Source organism: Micropterus dolomieu, linkage group LG03 (assembly GCF_021292245.1).
Source record: "Micropterus dolomieu isolate WLL.071019.BEF.003 ecotype Adirondacks linkage group LG03, ASM2129224v1, whole genome shotgun sequence".
NCBI classification, from domain to species: Eukaryota; Metazoa; Chordata; class Actinopteri; order Centrarchiformes; family Centrarchidae; genus Micropterus; species Micropterus dolomieu.
Genome location: NC_060152.1, coordinates 13,180,861 through 13,202,185, shown reverse-complemented (window position 1 = coordinate 13,202,185; position 21,325 = coordinate 13,180,861). Strand labels below are relative to the sequence as shown.

Genomic DNA, 21,325 nt, shown 5'->3' with positions numbered 1-21,325 from the left:
CAAGTTGGTAAGAGGGTGTTGATGTAGATGCTAATCTGGTTATCATATTTACCAGAAAGAAGATCTGTGTCTAATCTAAGATACATGCATGAAAAGGCACATGTAAGTCTGTAATATGTCACTTTATTAAAAATGCTTTTTGGGAGATTTGAATACAATGCGATGTCTTTACAATCGGTATGACATTCATTCAGTGATTTTAGGATGTTTTGAAATGGTTCTTGTCATGAAAAGTAGACCACTTATTACCACTTGATCATGTTATTGTCAACTGGAAGATTATCTTAAATCATAGCTTTTTTGTGACACAACATGTATTGCAGAGTATAGTTATAGCAAAATTAGTTATCTTTTCTTATTTTATTGTAGATGTGTATGGTTTTACTTTTATTTCATCAACATATCTTCAAATCAATTTGTAACTGAAAGTTTCAGTTCTCCTGCATAATCTTGTTGATCCAGTCCAGGTAGTTGGCAACTCTGGTATAGACTCCATATGTTCCCTTCTGTCCACAGTTAACCCCCCAGCTGACAATCCCAGCAGCCCAGAACCGTCCGTCTTCACTCAGGGTGAAGGGACCTCCACTGTCACCTTGGCAGGAGTCCTTCTTACCTTCAGGGACTCCAGCACAAAACATGTTATTTGTCAGACTTGGTACATCACTCTTTGTCCTCTTCAACAAAGTGATTGAATTACTGCATGTCTCCTGCTCCACCACAGGGAGGTGCACGTACTTCAACTTATTTGTTAAAATCCGTGTGTTGCCGGCTGCTTCTGTAACACCAAAGCCGGACACCAGTCTAAAAACAAATGTAAGAGACAGTAAATGGTGATCTAAAAAAGAACTTGTCAGAGTCTCCTGCCCAGAAGATTCACATATTGGCAAAATAAAGGGAAAAATCAAAAAGAAGATTTAAATTAAAGGTAAATTTATTCAGTTCATAAAACTAATAGCAAAGAAAATAAATAAAATACAAGAAGACATTAAATGTATTGAGCAGGATTATGAAATGAAACTCAGAAGTTGATTATTTACCCCATCATGCCAGTGACATATGTAGCACCTTCTGCAGGCAAACATACTGGCATAATAGATGAGTTGAATGTGATTGGGTCTTGCAGTTTGATCAAGGCAATGTCATTGTTGTAGTCTAAGGCATCATCGAGGTTGTTGTAATCAGGGTGAACGTGGACAGAGGCGGCAAACACAGGAGAGAGACTCCCGGTTTTAATTTCAGTAAGTCCCATGTAAATCTACAAATCAACAGAATAGGAGAAAATAAATGTCAATTCAAACATCAAGGCAACAGGCTTGCAGATAACATCTATAGTAGCCTATTTACTCAGACTATCTTCCACCTAAAATAAGGCTGAATAGGTCATCTGTGCAAGCAGCTTATTATATTTACACCTAGCTGCCATAACTTTATGGTGACCTGTCTAATATTGTGTAAGTCCACCTTTTGCCGCCAAAACAGCCCTGACCTGTCGAGGCATGGACTCTACTAAACCTCTGAAGGTGTGCTGTGGTATCTGGCACCAAGACCTTAGCAGTAGATCCTTTGAGCGCAGTAAGTTGCGAGCATGTCCCACAGATTCTTGATTGGATTGAGATCTGGGGAATTTGGAGGCCAAGTCAGCACCGTAAACTCATTGTTGTGTTGCACAGACGATTCCTGAACCATTTTTGCTTTGTGGCACATTATCCTGCTAAACTGCCATCAGGGAATACCCTTTCCATGAAAGGGTGTACATGGTCTTCAACAATGCTCAGGTAGATGGTCAGTGCCAAATTAACATCCATGGGAATGGCAGGACCCAAGGTTTCCCAGCAGAACATTGCCCAAAGCATAATATTGCCTCTGCCGGCTTGCCTTCTAGTGCATCGCGGTGCCATGTGTTCTCCAGGTAAGCAATGCACATGCACTCGGCCATCCACGTGATGTTAAAGAAATGTGATTCATCAGACCAGGCCACCTTCTTCCATTGCTCTGTGATCCAGTTCTGATGCTGACATGCCCATTATGGATACTTTCGGCTGTGGACAAGGGTCAGCATGGGCACCCTGAGACCAGTCAGACCACCCATATGCAACAAACTGTGATGCACTGTGTGTTCTGACACCTTTCTATCAGAACCAGCATTAACTTTTTCAGCAGTTTGACTTACAATAGCTCGTCTGTTGTATCAGACCACACAGGTCAACCTTCATTCCCAACATACATCAATGAGCCTTGGCTGCCCATGACCCTGCCGCCGGTTTTCCACTTTTCCTTCCTTCGACCACTTTTGATAGGTACTGACCAGGGTGCAAACTACAGGTGAGCCAGGGGGAGCCTTAATAAGTCATCAGCTCCCCTAAAAGCATGATTTGTGATATTTTGGGGAGTCTCTAAAATATTGACAGCATGCCTTATTAACATTAATCTCAATATTTCTCTATCATCATGGATCATGCGGAGTGTCAGACTTCATCCAGCCAGAGGGAACGATTGCTCCGCGATCTTCTGTATGTGGTCCGCCCCACTCCCTCTCTGGTACGGGTTGTGTCGCTAGTATGACCGATGCGCTGTGAACGGTTCGTGATTGTTCCCTCTGGTTGGATGAATATTACGCATGATCCATGCACTACTGCAGCTGGGGGCTCTCCACACGCAACTTTCTAAATTCTTCCCTCTCACAGAGAAAAGAAAGGTCTGGTCGCAAAGACAGCTGTAGCTGAGAGACATACATATGACAATAATGATAATTATTATTATTATAATAAGAAAACATGCCTGATACTTTCACAGTCAGCCCTAGGCCTACATGCTTGCAGCTATTAATGATTCAGCATTAAGAATCACAGTATATAAATAGATGGATGTGTCAAACACAGGACTTTTACCCAGGAGAAACTAAAACTCAACTCAAAGTCAAGGTTGACTTATTTTGACTTATGTGTGTTAATAAGTCATTATATGATTTAACTTAACTTAAGTAACTTACTTATTTAACCAAGTGGTTTTGGTTTTGGTGCCTTAACCTAATCAAACTGCATTTTGTGAGTCACATGATATAACCCAACTTCAGTTACTACCACAGTGTTAACCAGGTGTTTCTTATTGTTACCATGATGACCATCCGGTACGCCTGTCACTGGTAGCCTACTCTCTCCAGCAGTCATATATGATATTTTGGGAATCATTGGCAAACCATCTATCCTACTATTTAGGTATGATGATGTATTGCCTTACCTGTATAACATCGTTTGATGCAACTTCTTTATGCTTAACGACATGAGCTGCAGTCATAATCCAGCGGTCTCCAATCACCATGCCTCCTCCTCTATCTCCTTGTACACTCAGTAACACTTGCCAGGGGATGGTATTTTCTGGAGCTTCACTTCCTCCAATGATCCTCTGATAGGCAGAGATGTGTTTTGTAGGCTGGCCACAGACTGGATGAGATAAATACATGTGTAAACTTTCACACAAGTACAGACACAATTAAAGAATAATTGTAGACAAATAACAAGATTATATTTGGCAGGGTTTTATTTTGGTGATGAAAAGCATTACCTGGTATACATGTTGGACTGACTACAATATCGTTGTTGGATCTCCACTTTCTGTCTGCTTCACAGGTGAAGCTAACTAAAGTGTAGAGAAAAGACAAAAGAAAAAAAATGGTTTGGCGTTAATCTTTAGCTTCAGTGAAGTAGAAGTCTACTCCAGGGTGTGTAAGTGCACCGTGACATCACCGGTGGTTGTGGTTACAGGTACAACAGAACACACTTTTGAGCACACCCATTAGTCATGCTTATGTTTTTCAGCTTGGTGTGTAATTACTCTTTAGGGACCATTAGCTTTGCATTAGCACACACCTAACCATTTTTCTAATACTGTGCTTGTAAAATGCACTTAAGTAAATGCTTTAAAAAAAATATTTTGTATTAAATGTATTTCCAGGATTCCATTGGTTTTCATTCATTTATGTACTATTGAAAACTGATTAGCACATGTTTTGCTTAAGTTGTGTATTCATCACATTAAACACCAAGTCTGCAAGACTTACTGTGAAATCAGTCTTTAGGCTACTTACACTGCATTACCACACTATGATGTGTAACAATGATGAAAATGAATGCATTTCCCCTTGAGGGATTATAAAACTCAAACAAGTTTCAAGAGTGTGCCAATGGAAACCAATTGCCAGTATGATTGGTAGGGCAAATCTAAAACACTACATTACACTCTGCACCATATTTACATGTAAATATCTTACCATTTACACCCCCAAGGAGAGAGTAAAATGGTTCATTACAGTGATACTGAACAACAGAACGGTACTGATTCTGAAAGCCAGACATGAAGGTCACTCCTCCATTCAGCAAAGGTTCAGGTTCTCCACAGTCAATTACTGTAGAAGAGCAAAACAAGAACATATTAATATTTTGCCAGTGACACAGGAAAATTATGAAGAAGACATAATCTGTGGTTGAATCACAACAAAGTTTCCATTAATTTTACAAATTTCTACATTTAAGGTAACATACTGTGGCATTCTGGCAAAGGGAGGTGCCACTGTGCATTGCTTTGGCACATGGTAGAGAAACTGTCCAGCTCCTGACCATCCTGACAGAAAAAGAAGGTAAAATGATAAAATATCAGCTCAGTATTTGTTTTATATCATATACACAATGGCAAATAAACAAGTGCTGTGTGTTGATGTTAAGTATTAGACATAATAAGTTTCAGCTTACCATCATCAGCTTGTATCCTTGTTCACAGCGCAAATAGACATAGTCTCTATAGAGATATTCGGTCAAGATAGGAGTGACCCTGCCCTTAGCTACATTACCGGGAAATGGACACCTCACCCCTACAAACACCAGAGACAAGCAGACATGTAACATCAACTGTATATCTATTGTTAACCGTTAACTAGCATCACACAATATGGCAGTAACATACTGAGTGCCAAAATGTTTTGACAATGACACTCATGACCTGGAAGGGCTATCAATTGCAGTTTAATTTCCAATTGGCTTATTTCTACTCTCATTCCTCTCTCCCTCACTGTTTGTGCTGTAGTCCAGGCTCCAGCCATTGCTCTGGCCGTCATTATCAGTGTGGTAGTCCAAAGTGACAGTGCTGGAGTTTGTGACTATCAGACCTGGTCTCGTTCCACCACACAGCTTCATGGGCTCTCTGTTTGGAATGGTTACCTTTTAAGAGAGGGTTTGGTGCTCCGTTAATTTCCATTTATTCATAGAAAAATACATAGTGTTTGGAAGCTGCTTGTCATTACCTATGGTCATTACCTGTAACCAGTGATGGAGACAGACTGGGCCTTGCAGAGTGTCAACACTCTCGATGTGGAAGTTGTCAGTGAAGTTAAGAGAGACAGTGAAGCCATTTTCTACAGAAATAATGTACTGACAGGACACTGCATGAGGTGGGGGGTTGGGATACCCTGGACTGAACAGATGTCCCTCTGGCTCATCAAATATACCACCGCCGCAGGACACTGCACAATCGGAAAAGGAAGAAAGTCGTTTTTCATACAATAGCCCTATAGACCTCTGTACAAGCACATGTACAGGTAAACAACCTGGCAACCTCAGTTTAATGACATGAATAAGGGAAGATGCACACAGTCACGATGTCTGGCTGTTGTTTGCCAAGAAGTCTTTGAAGGTTCTCAGTCATCCATGTCATAGTTATCCAAAGAAGGTTAAAGTTAAGTTGCCCTTGACTTTATGAACTTTATGTTGCTAAAATCAATATTTCCATGTTAACAGTGGCCCCGCAAATTTAACTGTGCTTTCTCTTGGCCAGGTCTCTCTTGTAAAAGAAACTCTGTCTTAATGGGACTTCCCTGGTAAAATAAAGGTTAACTGAAAATAATAAATAAAAAACTTCCCGATGAAAGTTCCCCTCAACTCTGTGGAGCTCAAAAGTAAGACCATCAGAAAAGTAATGAAACAATCATTTCAGTCAAATACAACAGGCCAGCAATAAATGTTATGTTAATGAAGGTTACAATGTTACATTTTTGTTGAAATATTAGAGAGGTGTTGATTCAACTGTACAGTCATTGTGGAGGCTGCAGTGGTGCTTTGTATTGCCTTGTATCGACGGCTTTTCGGTTATTATGTCCAACCCTTCATATCAAACATTATAACCTTCATGAGGGTAGGATTTATTGCAGGACTGTTGTATTGCATTAGTTTTAGCTAGGTGTTCCTAATAAATTGGCAACAATCTTCTCAACTAACTTTTAAAAAACAAAGCAAATATGTTATTCCAGCAAAGCTTACTGATTGACCACGTGCTTCATTCATTCATCAGATGCTTACTAGTAAGATCTATTATATTATCCTTATTATTATTTTTTGTATTTGCAGACACTTTTAATTGACTATTCTGCTGATACCATCATCCCAATGTTGTTGCCATGTTAAGCTTTTGGTGTTTTTGTTAAGTGGGTTAACTGAGAAAAGCCTTTTCTACCAAATCTAATTGTAAAAATTTATGTCAAAAATGGTCAGTTCCTTGACAAAAGTGTCTCTGACTGAAATAGATGTCCTGGTGAGTTAAAGTAGTCAAAAATTGAGTCACAACAGTTTGACAAAGCATTGTTCCTCCTTCCTACACGTCCTGACTGCTCTAATGTGTACTTACATGGGAAGTGTGTATCTGCACAATACTCACACACACAGGTGCGCTGGTCTGAGCGAAGCTCGAAGCCGTGGTGACAGGAGCAGAGGTATGAGCCAAGGGTGTTTAGGCAGATCTGAGAGCAGAGTGGATCTGAGCCATCTCCAGGTTCTGGCGCTGAACACTCATCTATGTCTGATAATGAGAGAGACGTGAAGTCAGTGGGAGGTGGCTCAGTAGTGGAAGAGTGAAACGACAGGAAAGCTGACAGAAATTGAATAAGTGCTACCTATTGCCTGGTATTGAGCAGAGAAGCCCACGTTCTGGTGGCGCTCTGGGTTGTTGTCGTCCGTCTGGAAAATGAGGGTGAGTCTGTTTCCTGGAGACAAAATGGGATGGTTGCCTGGATGATGCCCATCAGCAGAATTCTCATGGCCACAAAACTTCCCCAGGACCTTTCCATCATAGAGAACCTGAAGGATCGGGGATACATTTGATGTGCAAACCCAAAGTGTGTCTGGGCTCAGTTATGCTGAACACAATCATTAGAAAGTCACTCATTGGAAAAATGCTGACAAGGATGCAATACACTATGCAGCATTTATCAGCAGCAGAATATGTTGCAGTGTTGCAGTTGAGTCACCCGGTGTGGGTCACAAAGTCTCAAATCCTCTCATTACTAAAAGCTACATTTATCTGGAGGCCAGAGGCACAACACCCGGTACCAGATCACTTAAGAACGTGAAGTCATCAATAGTCATGCCTGAGTCAGTTTGTCAAAACTGGCACTCGAGTCATACTTAGGTTTAGAACTGAAATATTAGAACACTGGTCTGTTGTTTGAGATATCATATGTGTTGAAATGTGACTCTGACTGTAAGGGCGTCGTAATGGCAGCCTGCAGAAGCTTCAATGTCCAGGTGTGTGAAGGTGATTCGGATCTGGTAGCCCTCGGGCACACTGAGGTCCCACTGCTCCTGCAGGTTGGGAGGGTAAGGCTGGGGATACTGGGGGGACTGGACCTCCCCATACATTAGAGGCTCTGAATCAGGCAGCCGCCAGCACACACTCACTGACACATACAGAAACCTGGAAAAGAATAGAGAGAGTTCGATCTGTTTATCAGTTTGTGGACATCTGAGCTGCTGGTCCAAAGTTGATGTAAACAGAGAAAGAACAAACATGGTGACACAATCAACACAAATGTTGCAACCGTATAACATTGTCGAGGCTTCATATATGGCATACTGAGAGATGGATCAACTTATAAAATACTGGTCATCTGTAATATTGGTTTTACAGAAGAGAATAAACGATGGAAAAAGAAGCAGCTCTACAATGATAGAAAGCATACGCAGCAAATTTTGAAATCAAGCTAGAAATAACTACAAATACTTCAAAAACTATTTAAGTACAGAACAAATGGGTTTAAAATTCCATCTAAACTTACCCGATGAAACAGAAAGCCCACCCCATCTCTGCATTAAAATTCTATCCGTGAGTGAACTGATCCACTGTTGCAGCAGCAAATGTCTCACAATCAAGTGAAACATTAATGTCACAAAGTCTGTCGTTTCCAGTGTTTAGCAACACTGCGTTAATGCCAGGAATATGTGTTGTTTGTCTTGGCAAACAACACATATTCTTAAATCATCTAAAAAAGAGAATAACAAAGATCTTGATAATTAGACAACTCATATTATTTATATTTTTTAAGATTATTATCTATTGAGAGTAACGTAAAATATAAAGAACTAGCTTGAATTTGTTTTTAAACCGCTCTCAAGCTTTATCTCCATATTTCAAACTCTGGGTCATTCACCCACAAACCATTCTACCACTAGAGGAAGCTATTAGACTTTTTCAGCTTCCTCAAACACAGAAGCAATGGCCTTTCACTTTAGACCAGGCAGACATGTTGGTATAACATTTGGGAATCAAAACGCCAGGTGAAGCAGCTAATTAAGGCAGCTGTATCTTGCTTGCACCATGGCAAAGCATAGGAGTAAAATGAGCACAGTGTTCCCTTTCCCTTCAAAGCAACATCACATTGAGACCATACCTGACCATGTCACTGGGGTTGATCATGGCCATAAAACTGTAGTTCTGCCTCCTCATTATCATATGATAAAAAAAGAAAACATGCATAAATGCAAATATGACAGTAAAACTAAAGTGGAGAATCGTCAAAATCAAAATAGAGAAAACTACATGTAAATACAGAAATTCAAAGGAAAAGGAAGCTTTAACTGATCCTGACCAGACTGATGTTTCAAATCCATTGACACCACTAAGTGGTAGTAGAGCATTAATTGTTCTCCAACTACTACAGCCTCACATGAGGAAGAGACATTCGAGCCATTTTTTAAAGAGAGCAACTAAGATACGTTTTTAGAATATAGTCAAAATTGAATTAATTTTGAAAGTAATCATACTGAAGTGGTGAAAGAATTGCATTAAAACAAATCACTACAGTGGCCTGGAAAATGTGTGTAATGCTCTATCATACCATCAACACTGAATCCTCAAGCTCCTGAAACTCTGAAACTGCTTATTGACCATTACAAGACAGTGGGACTGAGTTTCTGGTTGTCTGAACATGTGCATTACTCATGTAAAGCTCTTCCAGGCTGTTGGTATAAACAGAACTATATTTTTCTAGTCCACATATCATATCATAAGTTAAGATATCTCTTCCAGCTGTATTGTTTTGTGTTAATTATTTAGACAACAGAATAATTTATTTTAAAAGGTAATGAGCAGATTGTAATTTAAACTGCAAACAACAACATGAGTTACTGAAGTTATTGTTTTACTTGTGTGAACAATGTTGTCTGATGAACACATTATCACTGAAACACACTGCACTGAAGATCATTTTAATTCATTTATTTGTGTTTTTTAATACGCTTGCTATATCATGAAATACATACAGTATCAAAGCTAATTTCAACCTCCTAGTATTCAAAATGTGTGTCTTAGTCTCTTATTGTAGTATAGTAGTGGCACATGTATAAATGATAAAATTAATGAAGTATTCCAGTGTATGGAGGTCCTGAAAGAAAATTATGTGTCTCAGCTGTTAATGATTAAAAGACAAAAATCCAGTATATTGTTAAGATTGTCAAAACACACATTCTCTGCAGCTGATTTGCAAATTCCTTTAATACACAAGTGAAGTATGAAGTCGTAATGTGATCAGAGCTTCATGTTAATAATGGTGGTACATTTGATTACAAGGTTATATAGTCTTTGTATTCATAAACATTTTTTTATTTCAAAGATCTGAATCAGTCCTGACATGGATTATGTTATTATGGTTAGTAGCAAAGTATTTTCTCCCTCATCTTTTTTCACTCTAAGATTTTTCTATTGTGTCTATTGTCTTCTTAATCCAGTCAACATAATTTTCCACCTTGGTATAATAACCCTTGTACTGCCTTTCTTCACAGGGAGGTCCCCAGGACACAATGCCAGTCAGATAATAAGGCTCTCTGCCTTCAGCCAACATAGGCAAAACAAACGGACCTCCACTGTCTTTCTGGCAGCTGTCCTTTCCGTCTGCTCCAGCACAGAACATATTGTTAGTGAAAAGCATGCGTTCCTTAGTTGATGTTAAAGGGGTATCCTCACACTCTGAAAGGGGTTTGACCCCAATATGAGCATATTTTAACTGGGCAGATGTGACAAAACGTGTTGCATCTTCTTTTTTTATTTGCACTTCTGTCTTCCCCCAGCCTGACACAGTCCCTAGCTCATTTTCCACCCAACTTCTCTTTACCTCTGGCAGACAAATGGGAATGAGGTTTGGGCCTAAATTCACTCTGGAAGAAAATCTGATAAGAGCAATATCATTGTCAAAACTGGTGCGATCGTCAATGCCCTTGACGTAGTCGGGATGAATTATGATCCTTTCACTGTCCACGACAACTACATCAGACAAACTATCTGCTGTTCTTCCATCTATCAGTCCACCATACAGGCGTAAAGAGGTTTCCTCTATGTCTTCCACAATCACAGCTCCCGTGACCGCCCATCGGTCATTGATCAGTGATGCTCCTCCTCTTCTTGGCTCTTTTATCAAGAGATGCCATGGTATCTCTCCCAGCTTTGCATTCTTACCTCCCAATATTCTGCCTATACTTGCCGGGTGTTTTTCAGGCTTCCCACACACTGAAATACAGAAAGAGTCATCAAAAGATCCATATTCAAATTCAAATGATGGCTAATATGAGAAATATAAGAAAGCAATTTAAAGGCGTACTTTCAGTGCATTTGGGTAGCTCTGTCTTGCCACCATCTGATGCCCACTCACCAGTGGCATTGCAAATGTAGGTCTCTGAAAGATTAAAGAATGCATCTTGGTGAAACAATAATAAAACCAGAAATACTATTCTTATAAGTTAGTTTAGGAAAGGAAACAGAAAAGGGATGTGTACAATCATTTAGTAATCACCATCTCCTTCCAGTGTGTAGTACTTTGAACTGCAGTTAAACTGGATCTGGTCTTTATACTGAGTGTGTGCTGAGCCAACCAACTGAAGGATACCATCTTCTGGGATACCAGGAAAACCGCAATCCACAGCTACATGAACGAATGTGGGAGTGGGGGAAACATTAAAGACAGCTCAAGAACTTTCCAGAAAGACGATTGGTTGCAGTCAGACTCACGTTCACACATGTAAGTGGGAGTCCATACGCCTGTACTCTGGCATGTTGTCAAATACTCTGATGAAAGTGTCTGGGTGAAATGAAACAAAAAAAATAAACAACTATAACACAAAAACACACATACATAAATTTTAGGCATGACATAAGTGTTTTTTTCATTTTGGACTTAAACACTGACAGTGATGTACAGGTTTTGATTGGGAGGGGAACAGTATTTCAAAGTGATGTTCCTTTCTTTTTTTATGGTGTAATGCCCAGGAGTTGGATGATAATGGGGAAGATGTATATTCTTTGCTTGTCAGGTTGTTTATGAATTGACATCAGAGTGGATTATAAAGAAGTTATGAAATACACTTGGTAAGCTGTGATTTTGAGACTGCAATTATACAAAAGACACATGTTTGATATATATTGATGCTGAAAATGGATAACAGATTTACTTTCTTGAACAGGGGAACTGAAGATTGATAGCAATTTGACACAGTTACCAATCTTAAAATGTATTTTGGATTATAATTACTACCCAAACGATGTTACAGCATGATACTGATACATTACAGTGTTAAAAGACTGGATTGATTTACCAGTGGTCAAACTTTTCTTATAATGCCAAACGACATCATGATTTTTTTTCACACATACTCAATGTGGTCTTTACAGGACAGTTTTTCATCTACTAATAAACCCAACATTTTTGACTTAATGTGAGGGTGGCGCGGTGATACAGTGGTTAGCACTGTCGCCTCACAGCAAGGATGTTGTGGGTTCAAACCCCTGTTGCTCTGGCCTTTCAGTGTGGAGTTTGCATGTTCTCCCTGTGTCCGCATTGGTTCTCTCCGGGTGCTCTGGCTTCCTCCCACCATCCAAAGACATGCAGGCTAGGTTAATTGGTGTCTCTAAAATTGTCCTTAGGTGTGAGTGGTTGTTTGTCTATGTGTGGCCCTGCAATGGACTGGCGACCTGTCCAGGGTGTACCCTGCCTTTCACCCAATGTCAGCTGGGATTGAGTCCAGCCCCCCCTGAGACCCTGTACGCAGGATAAGCGGTTGACAATGGATGGACTTGATGTGACTACATATTGATCTCTATTATTCACTAAGTCACTAAGCTTATTGATAACAACATCCTGAAGGCCGTGAAAACAGTGAAGTTTGGAAATCAGAATTTTGCGCCTTCGATAAGTTTCAAAATATACCAGTTGTACATTATCGTCCTACGCTGTGGTGATTTTATCTATAAGCTGTAACAGAGCCATATGTTGAGTATTGTTGTCAAAATCCATGTTGGTGTTTATTCAGGATATTGTTATCATTCAGGTGTTTTAACATTATTGCATTGACTAGCTTTTCCAAAACTTGAGAGAAATTGGTCGGTAAATAGTGAAAAGGTTAGGATCCCCTTCCTTAAATAACGGCATGACCTTTGCAACTTTCAGATCTTTTGGGACAACTCCACTTTTTAAAGAGATTGAGAGAACCTAATTGATACCACTTCTTTTAAAAGCTTGGCCTTGATTTCAGCATGACCTGCTGTAGCACTGTTAAGGTTGACAATAATGTCAAGCACTTCTCTGGATGTAGGGGGTTCAAATCTACACAATGCGGGAAAGTAACCACTAAGTTCTATCCACATTGGCAAAGAAGCCATTTAATCTATTTGCTATGTCAAAAAGGTTAGTAACAGAAATATCACCATCAGTAAATTGAGATGGAGTTTTCACAGAAGCCTTTTTTTTATTAAGTAATTGATTGATGCTGTTCCATGTGGATTTATGTTATTGACAGACTATTTAAACTTGTCCAAGTAGTATTTATTTTTTGCTATACAGAGTAGATGTGAAAATATACTTTTGTATTGTTTGTTTGTACAATGTTTGACGTTGCAGACATCTTTTTATATAGTTTATTTTTCTTTAAAGAGGATTTTAATAATCCTGAAGAGAACCATGGTTTACCAACAGATTGGCCTGACTTGATCTTAGACTTAACTAGAGGAAAGCACTTACTAAATGTAGAGTTGAGTATTTGTAAAAATGGGGATTCCAATTCAGCATCATGTTGAAAATAAATATCATCTTATGGAACATCTTTAGACATTCTTTCTATACCACCAGTTGTTGAAGTTAAAGGAAATGTAGGGAATAGGGCTAAAATGTCTGTGTGCAATATCCCTGAGTAGTATACATAATAAAAAGAAATAAAATATTATCGATAAGGATGGCAGTTGTGTTTGTCACTCTTAACTTGATTAGCTGAACAGTGGCTTTAATACATCAAATGTAAAGCTATTAAAGGTTCTGGTTGTCTGTACACTCACAGAATTCACAACATAGCCAAGATCACAAGTTACTGTCACTGTTTCACCCTGAGAATATTCTGGTTGCTGAGGAGTCACTGTGGAGTGTGGGGTTACCACTGCTGGACAGACCTTGTCTGCAATTAACATGTGAAAAGAACAATTATGATCATTTTCCATAAAACATCTCCATACCAAATATTCTTTTCTCATTTTGTCACAGGTGAGGAAGCTCACTACCTCTGGTTTTGAAGTAGAGAGAGAAGCCTTTGTTTGTGCCAAAGCCATCCGAGATGAAGCGGATTTGGACATGGTTTGAGTGGGTGAGGAAGGGAGATGGGGGAGGCGTGTGGCCACAGAACGGCCCCAGAGTCCCAGAGGGAGTCTCAATCTGCAAACAAAACAACAAAGGTATTCTATTCCCTACACCAGGAAGTCAAATAAACATTTCAAGCAGCTCCCAGAAAAGATTACTTAAAAGCAACAGTTAGGGGATGGATACAAGTATTTGAATATCAGTTAAATCAATCATTAAGAAAGGAGAATGCACAACTGTACAATGCCAATAAAAATTATTCACCCCCCTCGGATGTTTCACCCTTTTGTTTCTTTTATATAAGAAATCATGGTCAATATAATTTGGCTTTTTTGACAAGAATTTGCAAAAAAAATTATCAAAGTAAAAAACAGATTTTTACAAACTAATGTCAATTAATTAACAATATATAAGGTAATATATAAGGTAAAGAAGATGATTGCATAAATATCTTCCCCCTTCAGGTCAGTATTTAGTAGCTGCGTCTTTGGCTGCTGAGTCTGTGTGGATACAATCAGGCTGGCATATGAGACACTGCGATTTTTCTCAATTCTTCCTTGCAAAACAGCTCAAGCTCTGTCAGGTTGCTCGGGGATCAGCCGTGAACAGCTCTTTAAGTCCGGTCTCTCAGTTTGTGAGGATGGCTAGCTCTAGGCAGATTTAAACAAGTGCCATACTCCATCCATTTCTGAATGATGGATTTAACTCTGTGGGATGTCCAGTGAGTTGGAAATCTTTTGTAGCCATCTCCTGACTTGTAATTTTCAATGATCTTTTCTCTGAGTGTCTTCGAATGTTATTTTTTCTTCATGTAGCAATTGTAGTAGAAATACTGTTGAACCAGAGACTGGACCTCCCTGACACAGGTGTTTTTTATACTACAACCACTTGACAGACATCAGCTGAATTCAGGTGATCTCCTTTTCACTAACTGTGACACTGCTGGAATCAACTAGCTGGACTTCTGTTGAATTAGGTCAGTCACTTGAAAGGGGGAGAATATATATGCAATCATCTTATTTACCTTAAATATTTTTAATTATTTAAAATTATATTGACCATGATTTCTTATATAAAAGAAACAAACGGGTGAAACATCCAAGGGGGGTGAATACTTTTTATATGCATTGTAAATCTGCCAATGGGGCGGGCTGTCTTCAAAAACTGACTGACAAGAAGGAGCCGAGTGAGGGAGGATATCAGACCTCTGAAGGCTGAGACTGGAGTGATTGTGCAGACTACAACCAAGACCCACTATTATAATGAAACTCACATGATATCTGGGCTTCAGTTTGCCAGAATGCACATGAGAGACTCTGAAGTCAGCTGGTCATTTTGTCCATTAGACAAAACACAGTGTTACATTGCACATCACCAAAAACATAGCACCCCCACTGTGCAGTATCATGTTGTGGGGATGCTTCTCTGCAGCGTGCTCTGGAAGGCTTGTAAAGGAAGAAGGCTAAAATGAATGAAGCAAAATGTGGGGACATCCTGGAGGAAACCCTGATGCTGTCTGTAAGGACTCATCTTTGGAGAATATTAGTTTTCTGGCATTAAAAAATCTGTCAGACTACAGATCCAGAAAAATAAAGAAAAACTGCTGTGTCCAGATGTGGAAAGAGAACTATCCATACAGACTCAAGGCCATACTTTCTGCCAAAGATGTCTACTAAACTAACTGGCCTGGAGGAGGTGTTAACAGGTATTTGTAGTCTATATTTGTAATTAATTTAGATAAATTTGAAAAGATCTGTTTTCACCTTTTCTGTAGATCAGCATCAAAAGGAGCACTGTAAATATACTTTAATTCAAAGTTGTAAGACTGTAAAACATGACATTTTTCAAGGCAGTTGGATATTTTATGCAAAGGCAAACAAAATTCAACATGTGTAACACAGACAGCCTATGAAATGGCCAAAATATAGGATAAAATAAATGAAAAAAGGCATGTGTAATAGTTATCAAATCCATAATTTGAACACTTTTGTCTGAACTTTCCTTTGTAAAGTTCTATGTTTTAGAAAGACACATATCTATGAGGTAGGCCTACATACATAGTCTGACTCAACACCTACTGTCAGTGCATCTATGCATTGGCCATCAGGGCTTTGTTCCACATCAAAATCTTCAGAGAAGTGCAGCTCCAGCCACAGGTGGGCCTCCACAGACAGGGTGTGCTGACAGTTGGCATTCTCTGCGTATGAAGCAGGCCAGGAGGGACTGGATATGTTACCGCTGTTCAGCCCTGACAGATCTTCAGTACAACTCACTGTGTTGTAGTTAAGAGTTCATTGTCACCATCATTATCATTTTAACTAACAATATCATAGGTATTACACAATCAGCCCCATCCCCTGCACCATCATTTGCCTGCCTCTGCTTTCTCTGTTTTCCATTTTCACTTCATGCTTTTACATTTGTTCATCTGGACTGATAACTTCTCTTTCTGAACACTGTTGATCCTAAAGATGAGATGAGGTGTACCAGTGCCACTGATTTGAATGTTATATCTAATTTGTTATCCTAGGGTAGCTGTCTCCCCTGTTTCCAGTCTTTGTGCAAAGCTAAGCTATCTGTCTTCTGGCTGTAGCCTCCTATTTACCACATTCGAATGGTGTCAATCCCCTCATCTAACCAGCAAGATAGCAAATACATGTATTATGTCAAACTATTTATTTAATGATTTTATTTAGCAGCTACATCTTACAATGATTCTACAACTCTACTGTCAATACACTGCCTCTCAGCCATCATGTGGCCTATTGTTAAATAATAAAAGGAAACTTTGCTTTTCTTTGTAGCAGAAGATAGTGGGGAGTTAATTGTATGTTCAGTCACCTTGAGCTGAACGTCTTCATTGCATTAAAGCCAAAATCATTTACTGTATCAATTCTACCCCCTTGGGATTGTAATGATAAAGTTAATAATTGGATCTTCACCACTGACACATACTGAGTCTAAGTTTTTGTATCCCATACAGGATTTTCTGATTATTGTTGTGTGTGCTGTAGTCCAGGTTCCAGCCGTTGCTTGGTCATCATTATCAGATTATTAGACCTGGTCTCCTTCCACCACACAGCTTCATGGTTTATATCGATTATAAAAGTAAGCCATCATGAAGGGAGGATTTATTGCAGCACTGCTGTATTGAACTGCAGTATTTTTAGCTAGGTGTTCCTAATAATCTGGCAACTTAGTTTACATCAATCTTCTTAACTAATTTAAAGCAACAAGCAAATAAGCATATTTCCAGCAACCCTGACTGAGCAGGTTTGAATGTTTTTGTTGAGTGGGGATTACTTCTAGCAGACTACTTGTTGCTGCTCAGATTTTGTCAGAGCTCATACAAAGAGCAAAGCCCTTTCTGACAAAACTAACTGTAACCATTTTAGTCAAAAAGTGTCTCTGGCTGAAATAAATGTTGGTGTGAGTCAACGTAGTCGAAAATTGAGTCACAGTTTGACAAAGCATTGTTCCTCCTTCCTACACGTCCTGACTGCTCTAATGTGTACTTACACGGGAAGTGTGTATCTGCACAATACTCACACACACAGGTGCGCTGGTCTGAGTGAAGCTCGAAGCCGTGGTGACAGGAGCAGAAGTATGTGCCAAGGGTGTTTAGGCAGATCTGAGAGCAGAGTGGATCTGAGCCATCTCCAGGTTCTGGCGCTGAACACTCATCTATGTCTGATAATGAGAGAGACGTGAAGTCAGTGGGAGGTGGCTCAGTAGTGAAAGAGTGAAATGACAGGAAAGCTGACAGAAATTGAATAAGTGCTACCTATTGCCTGATGCTGAATAGAGAAGCCCACTTTCTGGTGCCGCTCTGGGTTGTTGCCATCTGTCTGGAAAATGAGGGAGACTTTGTCTCCTGGAGACATAATGGAATGGTTGCCTGGGCGATGCCCATCTGTACAATTCTCATGGCTACAAAACTTCCCCAGGACCTTTCCATCATAGAGAACCTGAAGGATCGGGGATACATTTGATGTGCAAACCCAAAGTGTGTCTGGGCTCAGTTATTCTGAACACAATCATAAGAAAATCACTCATTGCACAAATGCTGACAAGGATGTAATACACTATGCAGCATTTATCAGCAGCAGAATATGTTGCAGTGTTGCAGTTGAGTCACTATACCTCAAGGCAATAAAACGCCAATGTTGTTTACAACTGCCTCCAAACAAAAATCTAAATTATTGAAGGTTAAATTCTTCTTCTAAACAGGTCATGGTTCTGGGTTGGTGTTTTGTGTTTCATGTTAATGGTTTTAATTTTGAAGGTTATTAGTCTTTTGTGTCATTGTGTTTGCTTTCTTTGTCCTTTTCCAGTGATTGTTTAGGTTTTCCTCTTGTGTTCCTCCCCAGCTTTCTTGATTATTTGCACCTGTCTCATTTCCCTGATTGTCTTAGTGGTTTCACCTGATTGCCATTTTGTTCAGCCCTACTAGTGTGTTTAAGTGGTTTGATCTGTTCACTCTTTGTCAGTCCATTGTTTCACTCCAGTGTTTCACCAGAGTTCTCCAGAGATTCTTGTGCCTCCTTTTTGTGGATTTTAACTTTTTGTTCGATGTGTGGATTATCAATTTCTTTTAGACATTGTCAATTTCCTGGACTGCCAATTTCACCGCCACTTTAAATCTCACCATTTGTCAAATAAACATCAACAACTTTACCTGTACCGTGTTTGTGTCTTCGTTTGGGCCCAAGGAACACTATTAGGCCACAAGCTGAACATAACACATTTGAGTTTAACCAATCTAGTAAACTTTTGTATATGTCAACAATAAAACCACAATAGTTTGGCTCTCTTGGTCATGTAATTTGAAGACTGAGCATGATTGTGTTGCTAAGACTTCGAGAAACCCCATGTGAGACACCGGGGGACTAGCAAGACAAAACCTCTACAAAATCCCCCGAAAATAACATGGAGCTTTCTCCTTATTTGATTTTGAGAGAAAATAGAGGTATTTTGCAACAACCATCATGCAGTTAGTGGGATACATCAAAGCACATTTAATGGCGATAACATGGAGCGAAACATGGAGAGGTCTATAAGTAGTCACTACAGGTCAAGTCGTTCATATGCAAGCCTGAGTCAGGCTGAGTCATACTTAGGTTTAGAACTCAAATACAACACTAGTCTGTTTATTTTGAGATATCATATATGTTGAAATGTGACTCTGACTGTAAGGGCATCGTAATGGCAGCATGCAGAAGCTTCAGTTTCCAGGTGTGTGATGGTGATTCGGATCTGGTAGCCCATGGGCACGCTTATATCCCACCGCCAGCACACACTCACTGACACATACAGAAACCTGGAAAGGTGCATGAAAAGAGAGAGTTCGATCTGTTTATCAGTTTGTGGATGTCTGAGCTGCTGGTCCAAAGTTGATGTAAACAGAGAAAGAACAAACACAGTGAAACAATCAACATAAATGTTGCAACCGTATAACATTGTAGAGGCTTTATATATGGCATACAGAGAGATGGATCAACTTAAAAAATACTGCTCATCTGTAATATTGTTTTTTACAGAAGATTATACAAAATGGTATAAGAAGCAGCTCTACAATGATAGAAGTTATAGCTAAAAACAAAACAAATACTTCAAAAACTATTTATGTACAGAACAAATGGGTTTAAATTCCATCTAAACTTACCCGATGAAACAGAAAGTCCACCCCATCTCTGTATTAAAATTCTATCCGTGAGTGAACTGATCCACTGTTGCAGGAGCAAATGTCTCACAATCAAGTGAAATATTAATGTCACAAAGTCTGTCGTTTCCAGTGTTTAGCACCTCACTGCGTTAATGCCAGGAATATGTGTTGTTTGTCTTGGCAAAATCAAATGAATGCTTGACTTTGAATTGTAGAGAAAAAGGGTCAATGCCGGAAATAATTCTTATAAACTACAATATTAGGAAGATCTTGAATACAAACAAGACATCATGTTAATTCTTTTAATCTATTGAGAATAATTTGAAATATAAATTACTAGTCTGAATTTGTTTTTAAACCGCTCTCTAGCTTTATGCCCAATATTTCAAACTCTGGCTCATTCACCAACAAACCATTTTACCACTAGAGGAGGCTATTAGACTTTTTTCAGCATCCTCAAACACATAGCATAGGAGTAATTTGAGCACAGTGTGCGCTTCGCCTACAAAGCAACATCAAATTGTGCCCATGTCTGACCAATATCACTGTGGTTGATTTAAAATTGTAGTCCTGCTTCCTCATTAACATATTACTAAAGAAAAACAGTTGCAGCAAAAAGTATGTAAACTCTTTTGGAATAGCCTGGATTTCTTCATAAATTGGTCATAAAATGCGATCTTAGCTTCATCTTAGTCACAACAATAGACAAACACAGTCTGCTCAAACTAATACTACACAAACAGTTAAAGGAAAGGAAAGGAACAAGCTTTAACTGATCCTGACCAGACTGATTTAGAGACCGGTTTAAATCCATTAGTGACACCAAAATGTGGAAGTAGAGCATTGCTTGTTTCCAAGTGCTACGGTTTCACATCAGGAAGGTACATTAGAGACATTTTAAAGAGAGCAACTATGATTTGTTTGTATTGTAAATTGTATTTATTTAAGCATATTGTAGGATGTGTTTAAAATATTTCATGAAACAAATCACAGGAGTGGCCTGAAATGTATAACAGAATAATTTGTTTAAAATTGCACTTGCCATTTCATGAAATATGTATCAAAGCTGGTAAATGTTGTGTATTGTGATACTATTTTAAACCAAATCTCCTAGTAGCATATTAGTGGCAAATGTATAAATTACAAAATAATTTAGTATTCCAGTGTATGGAGGCCTTAAAAGAAAACACACTTTTGTGTGTGTCTCAGCTGTTAATGATTAAAAGACAAAAATCCAGTATATTGTTAAGATTGTCAAAACACACATTCTCTGCAGCTGATTTGCAAATTCCTTTAATACACAAGTGAAGTATGAAGTCGTAATGTGATCAGAGCTTCATGTTAATAATGGTGGTACATTTGATTACAAGGTTATATAGTCTTTGTATTCATAAACATTTTTTTATTTCAAAGATCTGAATCAGTCCTGACATGGATTATGTTATTATGGTTAGTAGCAAAGTATTTTCTCCCTCATCTTTTTTCACTCTAAGATTTTTCTATTGTGTCTATTGTCTTCTTAATCCAGTCAACATAATTTTCCACCTTGGTATAATAACCCTTGTACTGCCTTTCTTCACAGGGAGGTCCCCAGGACACAATGCCAGTCAGATAATAAGGCTCTCTGCCTTCAGCCAACATAGGCAAAACAAACGGACCTCCACTGTCTTTCTGGCAGCTGTCCTTTCCGTCTGCTCCAGCACAGAACATATTGTTAGTGAAAAGCATGCGTT

The 21,325-nt window shown here is 39.1% G+C and overlaps 3 protein-coding genes across 5 annotated transcripts in view; all 3 read right to left on the bottom strand.

Moving 5' to 3' along the window:
- Window positions 1-103: 103 nt before the first annotated feature.
- LOC123968531 (complement C1r-A subcomponent-like) lies at window positions 104-19,611 on the bottom strand. Of its 2 annotated transcripts, none has more exons than XM_046045364.1 (13): window positions 19,593-19,611; window positions 7,521-7,734; window positions 6,935-7,118; window positions 6,700-6,840; window positions 5,307-5,512; window positions 5,063-5,210; window positions 4,746-4,864; window positions 4,539-4,617; window positions 4,268-4,402; window positions 3,562-3,636; window positions 3,238-3,440; window positions 1,038-1,255; window positions 104-801 (listed from the first exon to the last, which is right to left on the bottom strand). In XM_046045364.1, exons 2-13 carry the CDS (start codon window positions 7,677-7,679, stop codon window positions 432-434), a joined length of 2,037 nt encoding a protein of 678 aa, XP_045901320.1. In that variant the 5' UTR covers window positions 7,680-7,734; window positions 19,593-19,611; the 3' UTR covers window positions 104-431. The 2 variants fall into 2 exon arrangements, with proteins under 2 accessions (XP_045901320.1, XP_045901319.1); XM_046045363.1 differs by lacking the exon at window positions 19,593-19,611 and adding an exon at window positions 8,096-8,175.
- LOC123968534 (complement C1s subcomponent-like) lies at window positions 9,793-17,919 on the bottom strand. Of its 2 annotated transcripts, none has more exons than XM_046045366.1 (9): window positions 17,712-17,919; window positions 17,477-17,617; window positions 16,006-16,199; window positions 13,852-14,002; window positions 13,633-13,748; window positions 11,317-11,386; window positions 11,102-11,230; window positions 10,910-10,984; window positions 9,793-10,818 (listed from the first exon to the last, which is right to left on the bottom strand). In XM_046045366.1, the coding sequence occupies exons 1-9, from the start codon at window positions 17,809-17,811 to the stop codon at window positions 10,004-10,006; spliced, it is 1,791 nt and encodes a 596-aa protein (XP_045901322.1). In that variant the 5' UTR covers window positions 17,812-17,919; the 3' UTR covers window positions 9,793-10,003. The 2 variants fall into 2 exon arrangements, with proteins under 2 accessions (XP_045901322.1, XP_045901323.1); XM_046045367.1 differs by having other exon boundaries at window positions 16,006-16,184; window positions 17,712-17,861.
- Window positions 19,612-20,869: 1,258 nt separating the features above from the next.
- Window positions 20,870-21,325, bottom strand: part of LOC123967831 (complement C1s subcomponent-like) — a 6,197-nt gene continuing 5,741 nt past the window's right edge. Inside the window, exon 12 of the mRNA XM_046044095.1 lies at window positions 20,870-21,275. Coding sequence (XP_045900051.1) covers window positions 21,081-21,275 — 195 coding nt within the window. The 3' untranslated portion in view covers window positions 20,870-21,080. The remainder of the gene's footprint in view (window positions 21,276-21,325) is intronic.